The sequence below is a fragment of the Megascapheus bottae genome, chromosome 3 (genome assembly GCF_031878675.1).
Source record: "Megascapheus bottae isolate mThoBot1 chromosome 3, mThoBot2.hap1, whole genome shotgun sequence".
NCBI lineage: Eukaryota > Metazoa > Chordata > Mammalia > Rodentia > Geomyidae > Megascapheus > Megascapheus bottae.
The window spans coordinates 23,968,944-23,989,980 of NC_143511.1; the positions used below are offsets into that span (position 1 = coordinate 23,968,944).

Consider the following 21,037-nt stretch of genomic DNA (forward strand, 5'->3'; position numbering starts at 1 on the left):
AGGAACCACATCTCAGATTTCATTTTTCTTGTTTGAACTAGCAAAGTATCTCTTCTCTCTTCAGCTTTATGGAAAGGCATTGATGGCCAAGTGGTGCATAGACCAGTAGCAGAAGCATCACTTGGAAAAACCCTGGAACTAAAAGTTTTCAGGTATTCTCTATCTTCTGATCTGAAGCCCCAAAAGTGAGGCCAGCAGTATGTATTCTAATGTCCCACCATGTTATGATTCTGAAAAATGCTCCATCTGAGAGCCCATTTTCATTTTTATAATAATTACTCATTATTGCATTATCCTTAAGTAGTTGTACAAAGGGGTTTCAATTCACCACGTCAACACATGAGGACAATGCATCTTCAGTAATGTCACCCCTTTCATCATTCTCCCCCATCTCTTCCACCCTCACCCATTCTTTCGATATACCTAGTTCTGTTTCACATATGCACATTGAACATGGTGTTTGCATTCAGCCACTATTCCTTTCTGTATTTGCTTGCCCCTCCCCTTCCCTCTAACCTCATTCTGCCCCACTTTTCCTTCTTCCTATTCCCCCCAGACAATACATGTTCCAGCCTCCTGGTATATATTTTGCCGAAAGTGAGTTATTTGTTCAAAGAAGTTACACCATTGGAATCCTTGACTGCATCTTCCGTACTGTACTTAACATGTTTGTGTAAATATGCATGGGGCCTGCATGACAGGCTGAAGATTTATACCCATCCTTTCTGTTGTAATTTTCAAGCTACTTTGGATCAATTAGTCTGGACAAACTAAGAATTTTCATATTAAAAATCTTGGTTTTAAGTAGCACCCTTTAAAGTGCTACTTCCTGAGTGATAACTTAGGATGGCCCAATTTCTCAGAAATGGCCTTAGCATTTATTATTACAGTTAAATTGGTTTTTGGAGCCAGTGGTGCAGTTATGCATAAACATCACAGAGTGGGATAATGAGGTTAAAAAGTATAGTGATTAAGTACCCAGCCTTCCCATTGCAGGCCTTTTGGCCATGACTATCTCCCAGTTTCTTATCTTCAAGCATTGGGTGTATTTAAGTGACAGAATGCAAAGGAAGCAGCATTTATCCAAGTGAGGAAAGGATCAGGAATTTATTGTTAGAGCCATCAAAGATGTGCTACAATATGAGAAGATCTTTTCAATTCTTATTTTTCCCTGAATATAATTTGCAAGGTGCTTCTGGATTATAATTGTTTTCCTTTGCTTAATGATCTAATCCTTCTCTGGTATATTCATCCCTCCGTCCTCCCTGAACCCAGAGAAAGGAATAGCTCCCACAGTAAACAGCTGTGTTTCAGCCAGACACCCAATCCCAGAAAATAGGAGGCAAATAGTGAACAAACTCAACCCCATTTTTAAATATTTGAGATTGGTATATATGTTGTAAAAACCCCCATAAATGGGTTGGGATTCCAAGCTGTCAGTGAGGCACAGGACCATTATACACTACTTTATTCAAGAGTCAATAATTCAAGTTGTAGCTTTCCCACTAATGATAAATGAGGAGCCATTCACTTGCATGTCTTGATTGTTTGATAATTTATGTGGCCTTCTTAGCAAGAGACAAAGAAGTAAACTCCACTAAATAAATTGCTCACTAAACCCAGAAATTATTCATCCATGACAGTCTTTGACCTCCATTTGTAATTTGCTTTTTTTTAATGTGTTGCTATTGTTTTCTTTTAAGGAGTTATATCAAGGAAAGAAAAGGAAAAAAATCTCTTAAGTCATATTTTAGCTTTAAAAATAAGTTCATATTCCAGCAGCAGAGTGGAAGCTTAGGTTTGTTAGATGCTGCTGCAGAAAACTTGCCAAAAATATTAATGGAGGATTATTACAGAGTATTCCACCCAAAGCTCAGTTCACTGCACGACACTCATTCTTATGTGTGGTATGTGTGTGTGTGTGTGTATACGTGTGTGTACCAACACTGGGGACATTAACTCAGGGCCTGGGATCTGTCCATTAGTTTTTACCCTCAAGGCTACAAGCCTTGAGCTACAAGCTCAACTTCTAGCACATTTGAAGACATGAGTCTCCTTGACTTGCCTGCCCAGGCTGGCTTCAAACTGTGATTCTCAAATCTCAGCCTCCCATGTAGTCAGGAATACAAGCTGAGCCACTCACTCTTGCCAAGAGTCAGATTGAGTGTTAGGCAGCACAGCCAGACAGATGAAAATCAAAGAATCATTTTTACTTATGATAACATGGCCAGAGATAAATAACAATGTGAATGTCAGATGGGTACCTTTTAAGCTCCCTTATATCTTACCAGAGGACAAAAATGGGGTTTACAGCATGCACCTTAGAAAAGAGCAGTGGTACCACTGGAACCTGGAGGAAAAGGAAGGGCTAAATCCCTCTACCTTATTGAGAAACTTTAATTAGCTCTGTCCAGTCAAAAAACAGAAGTTGGTTTCCATTCCAGTCACACTGATTCCATTCCTTTCAACCAAAGGAAAGAATAGCTTCATAGACATCCTTCCAGCAAAGGTTGATGGAAGCAAAGTTTTACCTCCTCTCAACAGTGGTGGAGGATCTTAGTTCCTCTAGCTATATGTGCTATTTCTACCCAGGAAAAGTATGGACCGATTGACTAGAACTGGCTATTCATTCCCTAAAAATATAGGTCACAGAACACAGTTTTAAGACAAAAACCAACTGAAAGCCCTGCAATTGCACCAATTTTAGAGGTTCAAAATCATAGATAAGTATTCCCCTGTCTATCTCTGCTTTTCTTTGTTAGGGAAGGAGTATTGTGATTCAGAAGTGGGGCTTATATATACTTGTAGCCAGTGAACAAATCTATCATGAGGTTTAAAGCTATCTGGACTGAAAGGATAATGTAATGAACCACTTTGACACAGTCAAATTGAATATAGATAGAGACTAGCTCAGTAAAAAACAAATAGGGATCAATGGACTAAGAAAATCAAAGAAAGAATGCAGGACCAGAAATTAAGAGGTATATTGAAAAGTAGGATAAGAAAATTAGAATAGAGGGATATAGGGAAGGAAAGGAACAGAGGAAGATAACTAAGACCTAAAATCAGAGGAAGTAAAAAGGGAAAATATATATAAAAAATAAATGGAAACTTCAAAAAAATGTAGATGTACCAGATATGGTGGTTCGCCTGTAATCCTACCTACTCAGGAGGTTGGGATCTGAGGATCACGGTTCAAAGCCAGCCCAGGCACTAAAGTCTGTGAGACTCTTACCTCCAAATTAAACACTAGAAAACCAGAAATGGTGCTGTAGCTCCAGGGGCAGGGAAGTTACCTTGAGCTGAAGAGCTCAAAGACAGCACCCAGGCCCAGAGTTCAAGCCCCATGACAAAAATAAATAAATATTGTGGATATATAAAGAAATAATAGTAATGGGTGGTGGGTGGGGGGAGGGTAATTGGTACCAAGACATGTGAAAGGGTATCTCAATGTATGTGAATTAATGCACCTTCTATCTGGCAAATATCATGTAACCCTTTTATTAATTACAATAAAAATATATTTAAAAAAAGAAATAATAGTAAAATTAAAAATACTCAGATTGATAAATAGAACATTGAGTAATCAAAATAGAGTCTGAATTATAAAATGAATGAGAAGGCCTAATAATCACTGTGGGCTAGGTATATAAGAATGAACAGGCTGGGTGCGCGGTGGCTCATGCCTGTAATTCTAGCTACTCAGGAGGCTGAGATCTGAGGATCAAGTTTCAAAGTCAGCCTGGGCACATAAGGACCTGTGACTCTTATCTCCAATTAACCTCTAGAAAATGAGAAGTGGGGCTTGGCTCCAGGGTAAGGTGGTAGCCTTGAGCTAAAGAGCTCAGGGACAGTATCCAGGCTGAGTTCAAGCCCTGTGACCCATAAAAAAAAAAGAATGAACAGAAGAACCATGATTAAAATAATAATAATAATTGTAGCATTATTTACTATAGCTAAGATATAGAACCAATCCAAATGTCCTTCCATAGATGAATGGATCAAGAAGTTGTGGTATTTATATACAAAGGAATTCCATGCCACATTGTCGCTTTCATAAGGAAACACTTGGGGAAAAAAATCATATTAAGTGACATAAGCTAAACCCAAAGAAATATAGGTTCTATTTTCCCTCATTTGTAATAATTAGTATATGTCTAAATCAGTCCTAGCAGAGGATCATAATAGCTCAATACCTAGGTATGTATGAACATATAAAATGATGCTAGTCCAAACGAATTTCACGATATGGAAATGAAGTTTTTCTTTATTGTTGTTTTTAATGTGCTGTGTGAAGTTATTTCCTTTTTCTCTCATTCCCCCCCTCCAGTTTATCCCCTGTTGTCACCATATTTGGTTTTGGTACCCTGTCATAAATACATATACATATATATATATATATTATATGAGTGTGTATGTGTGTGTCTTATATGTGAATTTATCTGATTTGGGGAAGGGAAGTGGAACAACCTAATGGTGAGACAAAGGACAAAAGTTGATCCAATGCAACAATGATACACACACACAAGACACCTTGTTGGAAATGAACTTTACTGTTTCATGGGAGGTAGCTTGGGGAAGGGAAAGTAGGAGAAAAACAAGGGAAGGGGGAACAATGATTGACAAGAAACATACTCACTACTTTACATATGTAACTGCAACCCATCTACACATCACCTTGACAATAAAATTCAATTTAAGAAAAATCTAGAAAAACTGAAGGGAGGCTTGGAATGAGCGCAAGGGGGAGAATGATGAAAGAGAGGTTATCAATCCAGATGTGTATTTATAAACTGATTTGTTGAATGGTAATCCCTTTGTAAAACTACTTAAAGATAATAAAAATAGAATTTAAAAAAAAAGAATGTAGGCTCTTCCAGATGTAATCCAGATGGCCAGGTACAATGAAAATGCCATCTGGGTTATGAAGCACATTCTTGTCTATTTCTCTGACCACTTCCCAGTGTTCTGTATCCCTACCCAGTAGTAAAAGCCTGGGAGAGGATGCCTTAGGACACCTGAATGGTAGAGGTGGCCAGCTGAACATACCCAGAGTGTAGGAAAGAGTGATAGTCAGTCCCTTTGTAACCATCAGTGTATTTCTGTCCCCTTGGCTGTACTAGTCTCAACCTATGGATTTTAGAATTAGAAATTCCATTTTGTTTTATTTCACAGGCATTTCTTTGAACAAGCTTCCTGAGCATAAGGCATGATGGGAAGCAGAAGTCATGATGGGAAGCAGAACGTTAGTTAAGAGGACTGGCAGAGAAAGCTTGCCATTTAGTGGAAAGAAAGCTTACATTAAAGCAAGGCAGATTGAATGCCCCAAGATATATTTGTAATGAACAACTGGATCATAAAGGAATGAAAAATTAATACTGCCTTAAGGAGATGGGTAGGGCCTGATTTTGAATGCTAAATCTGAGTTTCTGTAGGACTGAAATAAATAATGTCCCCTCTTTCAGATCCATTATCTATATAGAGAGAAATAAAAGTAGTACTGGATGGAAGACAAAATATAATGCCTACTAACTATAGGTGACAAGTTGGCATATGCAGCTTTAGATCTGTTAGGCGTAGTAACAACCCGGAACTAGGCAGAGTCCCACCATGAGCTAGGAGACAGACTCAGCTCTCATCTCACTGCACATCTTCAGGGAAGATGGCAGATCCCAGACTCCCCGCAGATAGGTACATGCCAGAAGGAAAAGGTGCCAGACTGAGCTCACCAAAAGCCAATTTTTACGAGTTTACCAAAGGACCAAGAGAATAAAATGAAATAGAAAACTCCAAAATGGGCTTAAGAAAAATCTCCTCTCTTGGAGACAAATGTGGGAGAAATTCAGGATGGAAAAGCCTAATAGTCCCACATGGAGGATCCTGGAACAGTCTACAAGTTAAGGAAGAAGAGGGCTTGAGGGTGGTGTGGTGGAAATAAGAACACAAAGGAAGGTTAGGTCTAGAACAAGGAGAGCTTTGTACATTACACTGAAGGATTTTGTCTTCTTTCTTTTGGTTTTCTTTTTTTACAGTCGTTTAGACCCAAAGGTCTTGCACTTGGTATACAGATGCTCTACCACATAACCCAGGATTCCAGATTTTTTTTGTTCTATATATTTGTCCAAAAAGGGTCTCACATTTTTGCCCACAGATGACCTTGGATTATAATCCCACTTTTGCCTCCAAGATAGCTGGAGTCACAGATGTGGGCCACCTTGCCTGATTAGGATTTTGGCATTGTTTTTCTCTAAGCGATAGGAACCCATTTATTTTTTATTTTTTTTATTTTATTTTTTTTATTTTTATTTTTTTATTTTTTTATTGTAATTAGTAAAAGGGTTACATGATATTTGCCAGATAGAAGGTGCATTAATTCACATACATTGATACCCTTTCACATGTCTTGGTACCCGTTTCCCTCCCCCCCACACCTCCCACCCGTCTTGGTTTTTCCCCCTTCCCTATCAAATTTCAAATATCCAAATACAAATAAATTCAATATATCAGATAACAAAGTGAGATACTATACCAATATGAGATAACCAAGGGACAGCAAAGGAGATGAGAGACAACATAGTACATTAAGGACAACAATCATTCATTATATGGCTTTTGTTTCACTATCCTGGAGGTCCTTTCAATTAGCTTCACATTATATGTCCTTATGTATCAAGATTTTGCTCTATTGCAAATCTCTGCTAGTAGAGCCCAAGGTTTCTACTGATTATGACGAATGAGGGAAACCATTGAGCCTAAGAGGAACCCATTTATATTTAACAGAAACATTGTATATATGTGAGATAATGAGCAGTTCTTAGCAATCATGTGAAGGTTATTATGAAAGCAAAAAATCAGAAATTGGGTTCAGGAGTCCTCAGAAAAATCAGTGGGCACAAACACTGCCATTTGGTCCCCTTGATTTGTGGAGGATTTCAGTCAGCTCTGATCATCTTGGACCAACGGAAGAATTACTCATGTTATAAACATCTCAAAATGTTTTCAATTACATTGTTACTGAGCCCATGAAAGATCTGTATGTACTGGATGGAGATTTAGTATCCCATTTTGTTCTGTCCTCTCTTTGAATCCAAAGTGGTAATGGGCAGTTATAACAGTAGAGCATCACACATTGGGCTGGAATTACAAAGATAAATCTGCCTAACACAGCAGAGAGTCACCCAGATGCAGAACTAGTGAGGTAGAACTTTAGAACTTCAAAGGAGATGTGTTCAGGTACTGTGGGAACTTATTAAATCAGCATAACATTTATAAAGCATATGCATCAGCATGTATCACATAAGTAAAGTAGGTTAATTTTCCCAAATGGAGTAAAAGGGAGGCTATGTAGAGGACTTGTCTTTAATTTGGAGACAGGAAAATAAATGCTAGTTCATTGTCACAAAGAAGAGGCTTATAAAGTCTTACAAGCTTTTGCATATACAGCCTTGAAGTCATTTCAATCTCCTTTCATAGATGCAAATGAAAACATTATAATTGGAAGAGAGCAAAAGAATAGACATTAACAGCAATTCCTTCCCCATTCTTGTCATTTCCTTCCCTATCAACTCTTCTCTGTATCATGGGTTGGGCTTCACAGTGTTTTTGCAGTTCATAATTTCCTCTGGAGGCTCTAATTTTACCAAGGAGCCAAAAAAATATACATGAGCTGTGGACTTGGATCCTAGCACATTTGTTAGGGGGTGTGGGCAAAAACATTAGAAAGTGAAATGAGTTAGAACTACTCCGGTTACCTTACATTGGAGAAGACCAAGGCCATCCTTTTGATGTGGGTTTTGAACAGAGAAGAGATGAAGACCATACTTGTATTTGGATGAGATTTTTCTTGTAGACTGAGATAGATTACATGAAAGCATTCAGTCCTCAAACAATGGCCCCAAAGAAAAATAATGCTGGCTCTTTCCTTTTATGAAAATAATCCTTGCCTCAGAGCCCAAGAGAATGGATGCTCCTTTCTCTTGAAATGATTCATGAGAATGCTGCTTGAGTGTTGACATTATTAGAAGGATATTTCAATCTGAGCTGCCTGGCCATAAGGGAATAACTGTTGCCCGTGATTAAGTCAAAAGCTGACTTTGTTTGTAAGCATTCCCTAGACTTGGAGTTGATGTGTGAGGTTTGTTATTTGGTATTTATACCTCTTTTCAGCTCTCATAATAGAAAAGACTTAAACTGACTAAGCACCTGGAAGAAGTGCTAACACTTGGTGTAGTACCAAGAGTTATTCACCTCAAAGCAGAATCTTTTGGATATAAGAAAAAGGCACATGGCTTTCTTAGCACATTGCTGATCAGAATGAAAAAAAGTATTTGAACTTTAGGATGTCATATTTAAAATTATATGTTTGTGAGAGCATCCTTTTAGTTTCAACATAGGAAGTACAATCATTTGGTCTCCATTTTATCATGTAGCCATTTAAAGAAACTCATTATCAACTTAATAAACAAGCATTTTTATATTTGCTTTTGTTTAACCATAAAGTTCTTAAGTGCCAGGCTCTGTATCTAAGTGCTTTATCCATAGTAATTTATTTATTACACATACACACAAAAACATAAATTGTTTACTTATTCTTCATACTGCATAGGGTCAAAACATATTTTGCTGAATTTGTGCATGTCCAAGACAGGCTAATACATTACTGTTGTGCATGTGTGGTTCCAGCTAGTACATTATTAGTTTTGTGAAGTCAAACTATGCTGCTGAAGCTTCCTATAGCAGAATAGAGACAATGAAAGAAAAGGGGAGTCCACAGAATCAGAGATACATGGAGACAGGGCTCTGAAACCAAGGTGGTGATGTATTCTGCCTGTTCTGGACAAGAAGCTCAGGGTCTAAGGAAAAACGTCATGCGCAAGAGTGAAATAGGCTAAGCCCTCAGGGGTTTAAGATAATGATACAGAGCAGACTCCTCCAGGAATACAGAGCAGACTCCTCCAGGAAAGCCTGTGGATATTAAGGCAAGGCCCAAGCATGGGGGCACTTTGTCAAGAAGAAGCAAGTATTCCAGAGGATGTGGAAGATGATTCTGCTCCCTGGGAGCTAAAGCTATTCACAGAGAAGGTATTCTTCTCCCTCCCTGTCCTAGGGGTTGCCCAAATCCAACCTCCACAGCAATATTCCTTCTACAACCTACCTCTTGAAAATGCCACAACTGCCCCACACCAGTGGCTTATGCCTGTAATGCTATCTACTTGGGAGGCTGAGACCTGAGGATCATGGTTCAAAGACAGCCTGGTAAGGAAAGTTCAGGAGATGCTTAACTCCAACTTAACCAACCAACAAACAAAGAAATAAGCAGAAAGGGAGCCATAGATCAAGGGGTAGAGTGCTAATCTGTGGAAAGAAGTCTAAGGGACAGCACCCAAGCCCTGAGTTCAAGCCCTAGGACCAGAATGATAACCACACACACACACACACACACACACACACACACACACACACACACGAAAGAAAAAATTCCACAGTTCTGCTATCCTGAGTTCCAGTTATGCAGAAAGGAGAAAGAGAGAGAGAGAGAGAGAGAGAGAGAGAGAGAGAGAGAGAGAGAGAGAGAGAGAGAGAGAGAAAGCAATGGAAAACAATGGAACCAAGTAAAAAATTACAAATACTTTCTCTCTCCTGGATTTTTATGCATAGAAATGTGTCCATGAAGAGGGGGAAACAAGATAAGGGGAGGGGGTGAGAGGAGGGAAATGAGGACAAAAACATGAGAAGGGATATCCATGTTTGTGAAGTAATGCACCTTCTAGCTGGCCAATATAATATAACCCTTCTATTAATTACAATCAAAAAGAAAATTATAAAAAATGTGCCCATGAAGGTGAGGATTGGAGTATTTGGTAGCAATACCCAAGAAAAAGGAGGAAGTAATGTAAGGAGAAAGGAACCATGTCTATAGGGAAGGCTGGAAAATCTAGCTGCTCTTGCCCTCCACCCAAACTCTGTTGCACACACACCCTTCTCTCTCCCTGTCTCTTGCACACATCCATCTTTCTTCTTTGTCTTCTGGTCATGTGATCTATTCTGTTCATCATAACTCTGCTCCTCTGTCTATTTCCTTCAAGGACTGATGGCAGTCTTTGCAAAGGGCTCTTGTAGCCCCCTATGCAATCACTCACCCCAGGATCCCTACTGTAGTTCTGGGAAGATAGGTCTAGCCTCACAGGTATCTACCCCTAGTCTAACCAGTTTTAATAAAAGCCTCATGAGGCTATCCCTCTAGCGTTATCTGCACACAGATTCCCAGAGAGGTGAGTATGGATCAGAGGACGTAATAGATGTTTCCAGGAAACCCTCCAAGGTGACCTCTAAAATTTCCCATCTATAATCTCCCATCCACCTACTCATCCACTCCCCAAATTCTGTTCTTCACTCTCTGATTGTTTGACAGCAAAGCCAATACCCAAATGAAAGCCAGATGACAGAGACTAGGACAAGGGATCTTATGAAAACACTTAGCTAATGAGATTGAGTGGAATTCACTGTCAACATATGTGGAACTGTAAATAACGGAATCCCTTCCTCCTATACTTATTGTGAGCTACTGTGATGAGGCAATGAATGCATTCACGGTGTGATGATCAAATCTGTGTATGGAGCCACTCTGTTACCAACAGCCATTATTTCCTTGTGGAAAGAACATTCAGAATTTTCTCTTTTGGTTATTTTGCAATAAACACTGAAAGAAAACACCTGGAGCTCTCATAATGCACCAACTAGATTCAGTAGTACAGCAGTAATGAAAATAGCAAAATATTAATTTCATATTTTACATTTTCAGAATAATAAGTAATGCAGTGCATCATTAATTTTTCTTTTTTTTCAGTCTGAGAGAGGCAATCCCATTAATCTAAATCCCCAGGACCTTCAGTCTCTTGGAAGCCCTTTGTCTCTAATCAAATCTGCTAAGATGTTCTGTGTCAAAATATAAAATATAAGCCAGGTGCAGAGGCTCACACCTATAATCCTAGCTACTCAGGAGGCTGAGATCTGAGAATCTCAGTTCAGAGCCATCCTGGGCACTATCTCCAATTAATCACCAGAAAACCAGAAGTGGCGTTGTGGCTCAAAGAGTAAGGTGGTAGCCTTGAGCAGAAGAGCTCAGGGACATTGCCCAGGTCCAGAGTTCAAGTCCCACAACTGACAAAAATATATATATATATATATATATATATATATATATATATAACATATTTATTCTACTGCATTGATAGCAACTTCAGAAATGGAAAGATTTTATACAGTAGAAAAACATCAAGTTAAATTTCCATATGGAGATAGAATGGCAATGAGGCAATGACAGGAAGCAACATTAATAAAGTTCACACTATTTTTTTCCCTACTTAGTCCTGAAATGGGCTGGAAACATACATGGGAAGTGTCAACCTCAAGGAATGAGCCTAGCCACCTCTCAAGAGTTCTTGTTTATTTATGTCCCCCAAGTTTGTGGAATATTCTGAAGGAAAACTGTGTGACATTTAAAAGGTTAATATTTTATGGTCCCCTGATAGAAATATATGAAAAAGTAACCATGTTTCTATTGGGAGAATCAACCATCAAATCAAAGCCCAGTCTGACTAAAAGGAATTATTAACAGGACAAGTTCAAGGATTGATAAGTTTCACAATATTCGTTATTCGTTTGTGAGACATAAACTCGTTTAGTGTATATGTATGCCACCCCTAGGGCTTGAACTCCAGGCTTGGGCACTATCTCTAAGGTTTTGTGCTTGATGCTGATGCTCTTCCCAGTTTCTTGATGCTTAATGGGAGATAAGTCTCATAGATTTTCCTGACCAGGCTGGCTTTGAATCCTGATCCTCAGATCTCAGCCTCCTGAGTAGCTAGGATGACACGCATGAATCACTGGTCCCTGGCTCAACACACAAACTTAAAACATTAAGTATTCCAGGGCTGGTGAGAGCAGCACTGTGTTTTTGTGACAAAGCTTTAACTGGCAAACAGAATCTTGAATTCAACAAGATCTTCAGAGAGTAATCTCACATCTCACACATAGAGAACCCCTTTCTGAATGACCTATATCATAACAACAGGATCTGTAGCCTACGGTCTTTGATAACAATCTTCTGTGCTCCATTCCCAGATAAATACGAGCCATTTTCCAATAAAAAAAAAAGATACAATCCTTTAGTCTCATAAGTACTTTAGTTCCTATCTGGTGATCTTGACATAATACTAAAGTGTTAGTTTGAACAAAATCCTCAGTAATCACACACTTCTCTGTAACACAGCAAATGTTTTCCCAAGTACTGTGCTTTATCATAGATTAGATTAGGAGAAAGAAGGAAAGAAAGAAAGAGAGAAAGAGAGAAAGAAAGAAAGAAAGAAAGAAAGAAAGAAAGAAAGAAAGAAAGAAAGAAAGGAAGGAAGGAAGGAAGGAAGGAAGGAAGGAAGGAAGGAAGGAAGGAAGGAAGGAAAAGAAAGAGAGAAAGGAAGGAAGGAGAGGAAGGAGGCAGAGAGGGAGGGAAGGAGGGAGGAAGGGAGGGTGAGAGAGAGAGAGAAAGAGAGAGAGCTCAAGCCCAGGATTGGCAAAAAAAAATGTTAAAAAAAAAAAAAGAAAGTGACACCAAAACTCATCAGACACAAAAGTATTCTATGACTCTTCCCTCTAGAAAATTATCTAAGAACATTTATTTGTTCTAGGTCATTACTAGTTATTTACTATCATTTGGTTTTTCCCAGAAGTAATAGTAGTATAGACAGATGTGTATATGTGTGTGTGTGTGTGTGTGAGAGAGAGAGAGAGAGAGAGAGAGAGAGAGAGAGAGAGAGAGAGAGAGAGAGAGAGAGAGGGAGGAAACAGACAGCAAGTCTCAATGGTACCATTTCTTGGCAAATGCAATTTAAAATAAGCATAGTACCTTTAAGCATAGCTCCATTCTTTACCATCTAAACTAAAAATGTTTAAATGCTTTTAATTTGGAATATGACTTTTATTGTCTATGATAGTAATTTTCAAATTTAACCACTGAAGGAAAGAGAAGTTGAGAGGTATAGATATTATTTAATATTTAAGAGAAAGGAAATATTTTATTCTATCCCATCTTAAGCACTTAACTTAATCTTTGTCCTAATATGTGTGTTCACCACCTTATTTGTCACTCCATTCCAAAGGTAAGAAATCTCAATTGATGCCCTGAAGGTACTTCTGTATTTCTATAGATTATAAAACTTTGACAAATACAATCTGAAAATGAACCAATGTTTCTTCCTAATAAGCCTAGGGAAACAGATCATTTGAAACTACTCATCTTCTCAAAAGGTCCAATCTAGCACTTCTCCTTCCATGAAAACCCTGCATACTTCTCACTTTGTTCATGAGTTGGGGTAACATTCTCACTGACAAAAAAAAAAAAAACAAGCTTAAGAGTCAGAATTTGACAAATCAAGGATCTCTTCAGTGATCCTGGGATGTCTATGTTCTTTGATATCAGGACAAAAGTGAGAATATCATGTTTCTTGATATAATATCTGCAATATAGGAGTATGTTCCTAGGCAAATTGAGGGAGGGTAATGAAAGCATAATTCTTTAAGAAATACCCTATGAAAATGGCATTAAATATTGGGTAAAATATTTATATTAAAATATAAATCCTTGGGTAAAAGGCTTTCTACATTAAAATATAAATCCATCTAGGATGGATATTTTAGAACAGCAAATTCTTATCTAAAAGAATTGTTCTCTATTAACATTTCAATTTAGACTTTAATCTTCAAAGGGCCTTTCTGCTGGAACTTACTTCAAGTTCTCAGTTCACAACAATGGAAAAGTGCTTCCTTAACCGAATCCCAGACATATTTCTAGAGCCTCTGTTGCAGTTAGTAATGGCTCCTGGGTCAAAACAGGAAGAGTCTTGCCTCTTTTTTCCTTCTCTCTCTTAGATTGAAGGAATCGTTGTTGAAATATCCTCATCTACAGAAGTCTACTTTTTTCTCTCATTTCCCTCTGTAGAGAACAAAGAAATCTCAATATCCTCCTTGATCAATAAACATTTTCTGTAAAATTTTAAATAAAATTAAATTTTAATAGAATTAAATCAGCATTTGTTTTTATCTAACTGACATGCTGGACTGTTTCATTAAGATGAAAATCAACCCATGAAATCATACATTTTCTGACACTGAAACAATATAAAACTGAAGTACTCATATTCAGAAATGTAATAGGTTACCTAACTCAAATGAGAATTCTTGCTAAGAGAGCAAAAATCCAAACTCAAAACTATTGGAAAACAGTTGTCTCATATAAAATTTTTTTTAAAAAAATAAGAAAATGGATAGGAGAGAAATGACCAAAGATTTATTTTTGTTTGCATTTGTTTTATGAGGTCCTATTTATAAAAGAAGCTCAGAATTTCAATTTTCTGTGTTTTTTTGCAATGACTGTTTTATATATATTATATAAAAATCATTTCATTGTTATGGTATATTCAATTTTTCTAACTATTCTGAGGAAATGTGGGAAAAAATACAGTGGTGATAGATTGGACAAAAAGGAAGTTATACAATGAAACACTGGTGAATATCTGCCTCATGTCTATCATGGCTCCTCAATACTTCTATTGAATGTGTTAGCTGGTTGATACTAGAGGAATTTTGTATCAGAAAACTGTGATGCCTTATGGCTTGAAACAAATAAATGCTTTATTTCAACTGAATTCAGTTCTACATGCGGAACACCACTAGGTTCTGGGTTCCATACTCAGTAGGGATGTTGTTAGGAATTAATAACATAGGGCCTGGAGTGTGACCTAGTGGTAAAGTGCTTGCCAAGCATGGACAAAGTCCTGTATTCCATTCCTTGGTGCCACATACACAGAAAAGGCCAGAACTGGGGTTGTGGCTTAAGTTGTAGAGCACTGGCCTGAGAAAGCTCAAGGACAGTACCCAGGCCATAAGTTAAAGCCCCAGGACTGGCAGAACAAAAAAATAATAACAAAGCCGATCACCTACCATCAGAATTCACAGAACTCTAACTCAGCCAGTAGTTGATTTGAAAATCCTCCCACTCAGTTTGATCATCTTTCTTTAAAAAAAAATGGCTATTTTAGGCAATTTCTTACCATGGTGACATGTAGGAAAGTGGCAAATATCTTTTTATATTTTTCCATTCAAGAAACCAAACCAGTACATAGAGAAGAGACTTGCTTAAAATCATATTTAGCTTCAATCTTTTGGTTGCTGCCTTCTCTGTTAACCAATTTTTTTTCCTCTCCCCTTGCCATTGCTAAGTAGCATTATCACTGCATCAGCTAATTCTATTTCCTGAGAATTGTGGGGTGAGGGTAAAGTAAAAAAAAAAAAAAAGACTTATGGGGTGAAAAATAAATCCTGCTAATAAGTTTTCTATAAATTTCACTTAGTATTTTATCCTTTAATATGTTGTTACCTCTCCCCCAACCCAACCCCTGACCCCTATGCTCAGTAATTTTAGTTTGTGCTTTTTGTTTCTCTTTTTTTGTTGTTGTTTCTTTGGTTTGCTGGCTTTGTGTTCTTCTCTCTCTCTCTCTCTCTCTCTCTCTCTCTCTCTCTCTCTCTCTCTCTCTCTCTCCCTCCCTCCCTCCCTCCCTCCCTCCCTCCCTCCCTCCTCCCTCTCTCTCTCTCTCTCTCTCTCTCTCTCTCATCTCTCTCTCTCTCTCTCTCTCTCTCTCTCTCTCTCTCTCTCTCTCTCTTTCTCTCTCTTTTCCTTTGTTTTCCTTTTTCAATGCAGGAATCGGTCAAGGTGTCCCCGTGGTCGCTCTCATTGTGGAAGGAGGACCCAATGTGATCTCCATTGTTCTGGAGTATCTTCGAGACACGCCTCCTGTGCCAGTTGTTGTCTGTGATGGAAGTGGACGGGCATCTGACATCCTGGCATTTGGGCATAAATATTCAGAAGAAGGCGGGTAGGTAACTTGACAGGGCCTCTAGCAGATTCCTGCGGTGCAAAGCTTGTGTGCAGACTTGTACAAAATGGTGAGAGCACTGCGGTCTCAGCACCTTAACCCTTGACTTTGTATCAGAACGAACTCCATTGCTAGCTCTAAGGTTGTGCACATGCTTATTGTGAGAGATGGTGGGAAAGAGCAGCGGAAAATACCTTCAATTATCTCACGCAGTGGAATATAGTGCCAGGAGAAAGGAGATCATAGGGTGTGGCCTCTTTCATATTTTTCTCCCCTCTTTTCCTGTTCTAAATATAGAAAAGCAGGCATTGGGTTATGACACATAAAACAGAGCTAATCTGGACCAAATTGCATACATAGGGGTGGACTGTGAGAAAGGCTGGGCGAGCAAGTGAGGGGAGAGGGCTGCCTCACCCTACTGGTGGAAAGCATCAAGTGGATGGTTCTTGGCCTGGAAGGTAAAATCTCTGTATTGATTAGCACTCTGGTTCCTTGTGAACTCCCCTTCACCCCTACCCCAGGCCCTTTCCTTGGTCTTCCAGCACTCCAGGGCAATAGGAAGACGCTTTTCAGTCCTCTTCTCTATGAGTGCCCACCTGAGAGCACAGTGAGATCCAAACACAAGGACACATCATAGCACAAAGATGTTGGTCCCAAAATGTGAATGATATAGGAGGAAAAAAAACTGGGTTGGAGATGTCATTCAGTGATACAATACTCCAAATTTGAGATCTCATAACTGATGAAATTAGTGGGAGAAAATGCTTCGCCATGGGGGATTTTTTTGTTCATGCCTTTTGTAAATTTATTGTAAGTGTCCACTGGTGGCCTTGCACTCTGCTAAACATTAAGATATAAAGATACAATATAATACATAGAGTAGGTAGATAAAGATGGAAGAATAGTAAGAAAAAATGGCAGATGCACTTATTCACTGCAACAAATTCCCTCTTTCAATTTCCTCTTTCCACTGCTCTTTCTGTTTCTGAGGGTAAGAGTACTTGGGTGTAGACTGAGGGCCTTACTATACTTGCTAGACTGGCACACAACTACCTGAACAATGTCTCCAGTCCTGCTATTTTCCTGGTTATTTGAAAGATGAAATCTGGCAAACTTTTCTGCCCAGGCTGGCCTCACACCATGGTCCTCAGGATCTCAGCATCCTGAGTAGGTAGGATTATGGACATGAGCCACCATGCCTGACTCACAGCCTTTCTTAAACAGACAGGCTCAATACCATATCTTCTCTCCTTACACTCTGCCTCTCATTGCTAGTCAGATCTCACATGGCACATTAAAACAGTGGGATTATGTGGTTAGAACAGGGACCTATGGATGAGAATTTAGTAATGACCTAGGGTTAACATGTGTTTGCAATAACATCACAGACCTTGGTTTTAATCCTAAAGTTTTGACAGACAGACAAAACAAAAAAAGCTAAAACTGGGAGTGGTGGCACACAGTTGTAATCCTAACATCAGGAGGCTGAGGAAGGAAGATCTAGAATTTGAGGACAGTTGAGGGTCCATAGTGAAAAATCTGATCTTGATGGGGGTTGTTGCTTGAACTGGAAGCTAGCTAACTGGCAATTTAATTAAACTAGTATTATAATTTTCATGGACAATCACTTTTTAAAAATCATTTTATAGCTTAAGTCTGGAAAGGAAAGCATTTTCCCAGACGTCTTCATCTAACTTAACCAGCCAGAGTTGACAATCCTTAGGGGTATTTTGTTGTTGTTCATTTGTTTGTTTTTTTCTTTCCAAGAGAAAGCTCGAATTTTTACAGTGGTGTGTTTTGTTTCCTAATGTTTGCAAATTCTTTTATTGCATTTCTACAAGTGTGCATTCAAGGTGCAGTTTCCTCTTGCTAACTGTGAGAAATGCTGTTTGCCTCAGCTTTAGGGTCTCTAGATTTTCTAGGTCTCTAGGTTTTCTTTTTCCATGTTTTCTAGGTCTGCACTGATGACAGCCAGGGTCTGGGTACCTATTATTCATCATGGCCTCCGATTGTGTACCTTGAAAATATTAAAACTTTCATGAGGTTATGCTTGGTATTTCTATTTCAATTAAGAAGATATATTTTCAAGCAGGAAGAAATGTCACTCAGAGAAAATAAGTGCCTTTTCCCAGGACACACAACTCTTAACTTGGATTCATTCTGGTATTTTAGAGAATGCACCCAAAAAAACATTTTATGATATATACCTTAAAGTTTTCCAGAAAGTATTTCATGGACAGTGACTTTTAAATATATAAGGGCACTTAAGTTGTTCCCAGCTTCCTTTGGGCAATATTAGTTTTAAACTTTTAATTATTGCGTACATTCTGAAAACATGAAATCACTCATTCCTTGTTGTCAACCAATGTCCAAGCTGATGATTTCTAGGTCCTGTGGCTTCTTTCCTTCCTCCAGACAGACAATTCCACCCCCGTCCTAAAATGAAGACCCAACATGATATATGCCCTTTTAACATCATTGGGCAGTTTCAATTGCCGTTATCTTATGGCCAACATAAGCAACATTACAATTGATGGGAATCTACACAAACATACAAATCATGGCTGATTATCAAGGGATATCAGGTTATGACAGAACTAATGTGGAGATCAAGGCATACATATTTACTTTCTTCAATGAACGCTTTAAAATTAAAAATGATTTTCACTTCTTCATGAATGCGTAAAGAGACTTCTGTGCTCACAGTCACACTCACCGAAGCACCACATGCATGGAGTCATGACAGAAATGTGTTCAGGAAAGCACTGATAAATTAATCATGATTAAGTGAAGCCAGAATCTTTCTGTGTGCCATGGAAATAACTGCCAGAATTAATCATGTTTATTTAGCATGATAAGAAATTGTCTAGCCACACATGCAAAGCCAATTTAAAGATCATTTCCAAGGAAATTATTTTTTACAATAATGTGCTTTCTTTCTGCTAAAAATAGAATCACTCAACCTTCACTATATTCAACAGGAAGGATTTATTCTTTGACTTCCAGCAAAAAAAAAGCAGATTACCACAATATAAATAGGTTTAGATTAAGTAAAAGACAATTGCAGATAAATTCTTTCTTGGATGTGTGGTACTAAGGATCAAAGTAAATTCTTATTTTTGTCTCTCCCCACCCCTCATCTGTGATCTGTTGTATATACGACCCTAAAGAAATAGTTAAATGACATTTTCTTCCTTATTGTAAAAGAATTTCTACTTCTCATCTGTCATAGTTTCAAACATGTCAGTAATTACTTTCCTTGACTGAGATTGTTGCTGTGGGATACTATCAAGTTTTATTTCTTAATCACAAATAACTAAACATGACAGACAGATGGATGGTACTCCAGAGTTATTAGATTTGATTACCTAAGCAGCATGAAAGGCACTGTCCTAAGCTCGGAACAGCTTTCAGACTGTAAGCACCTGGTGGTGTAATCAGAGACATCTTTGTCAGCCTCCAGTCTCAGGCTACAGACAAATGTGGTTGAGTCCCTCATTTAGCCTTCAGTGAGCAAATAACTCATCCATGACAAATGTCAGTATTTTAAAAGCAGCTGAAAGCCTGTGTGTGCTGAGACAATGCTCCTCATTCATCAAAATTTCATTACCAGAAAGAATCGGGATTCACGTTTTTTTAATACACACTGGAAAAGAAGCAGAATCAGCTGGTAACAGATACCTTAAGTTTGTTAGAAAATTGTGAGTGAAGCAAATGCCAAGAAATAAGTCTTAGGTTCTGGTGGAGTTGGTATTAGATATTGTGAAAAACATTCCAGCAAAGGAACAGTATATATATATATATATATATATATATATATATATATATATATATACTAAAAAGCTAACTGCTTATAGGAAATTTAATTAAAAAGTCCTTAATCATCCTTTGATCAGCTGAAGCAAAGAAATAAGTGGAAATTCAATGAGAGATGAGAAGAAAAATAAGTTGCAGATTTCCAGTTATATAACTACATAGTGCTAACTGAGATATAGGAAATGTTTATTTCTCTGTAGTATACATCAAGATGATCAAAGATGGGAAAATTTACCAGAAAAATAGATATTTGAGATGCCAAGGAGCTGTCTGTATTTCTTGGAGCAAATCAATCTGTATAAGGATTAGAAATATTTTCTCCTATTATTTCAGAAATTCCCAATAGAATTGAAGGACATCATAGGCCTATCATTTGTCCCTAGAAGATCTTCAGAAAGAAGTAATTTTTGATGGTCTGTGCTCCATAAGATTTATACATAATTGGAATATCAAGTAAAGAATGAAGAAATGGATTTTCAAGCATGCTGACTTCAAGTGTCCAGTTTAGTTTTGTTATTGCTATAAAGTGGAAAGATGTTTTATTTTGTTGTTTTTTTCCCAGTCCTGGGGCTTGAATTCAGGGCCTGAGCACTGTCCTTGGGCTTTCTCAAGGCTAGTGCTCTACCACTTGAGCCACAGCACCACTTCCAGCTTTTTCTAAAAATGTGGTACCAAGAAATCAAACCTGAGTCTTCATGCATACTAGGCAAGCACTCTTACTACTAGGCCAAACTCCCAGCCCCTCCCCCAAAAAGAATATTTAAATATATAGATATATAGATACATATATCATATTCAAATTCCACAGGCTAAAGCTGCTGCAATTATTTAGGGAAATATAATAGAAAATAAATAGCTTATAGTTTACTATATAATCTCCTCATATCTCATTTATGAAGGGAAAATGAAACGCTGAGTTTAGGAGAAAAAAAACTAATGTTTAGGGAAGAGAGTATGGGAAAAGAAGGTCGTATTGATGTAAATTAGCCAATCTGTTCTCTACAGTGATTAAATTTGCTTAGACTTGCTCATTTCCCAACATATGGAGAAAGAATATCTTTGAACATGAAAGCATCCAAAAAAAAGTGTAGCTGGGTAATCCATGAGTACCAACAATCCTTTACAAGAAAGTACTTACAATTTTAGAGTCTAAATGCCCAGTAAAGATTTGAAAGGTTTCTATTCACTACATTTCTCTGAAATTTGCTTAGCTTACCCTTTCTTTTTTTGATAGAAAATATTCAGTATAAGTGTGTGGCTATCAAACAGAAGCATACCTGAAAATCACCCTGGAT

The 21,037-nt window shown here is 38.0% G+C and overlaps 1 protein-coding gene across 11 annotated transcripts in view; it reads left to right on the forward strand.

The window, feature by feature from the left end:
- Trpm3 (transient receptor potential cation channel subfamily M member 3) overlaps positions 1-21,037 on the forward strand; it is a 473,683-nt gene that overhangs the window by 276,801 nt on the left and 175,845 nt on the right. For 10 of the 11 annotated variants that reach the window (XM_090329658.1, XM_090329656.1, XM_090329657.1 and 7 more), the window contains one exon: positions 15,752-15,926. In XM_090329658.1, the coding sequence (XP_090185784.1) occupies positions 15,752-15,926 (175 nt within the window). Of the gene's footprint in view, positions 1-15,751; positions 15,931-21,037 lie in introns of those variants that run through there. The other variant, XM_090329660.1, reaches the window with a different exon arrangement.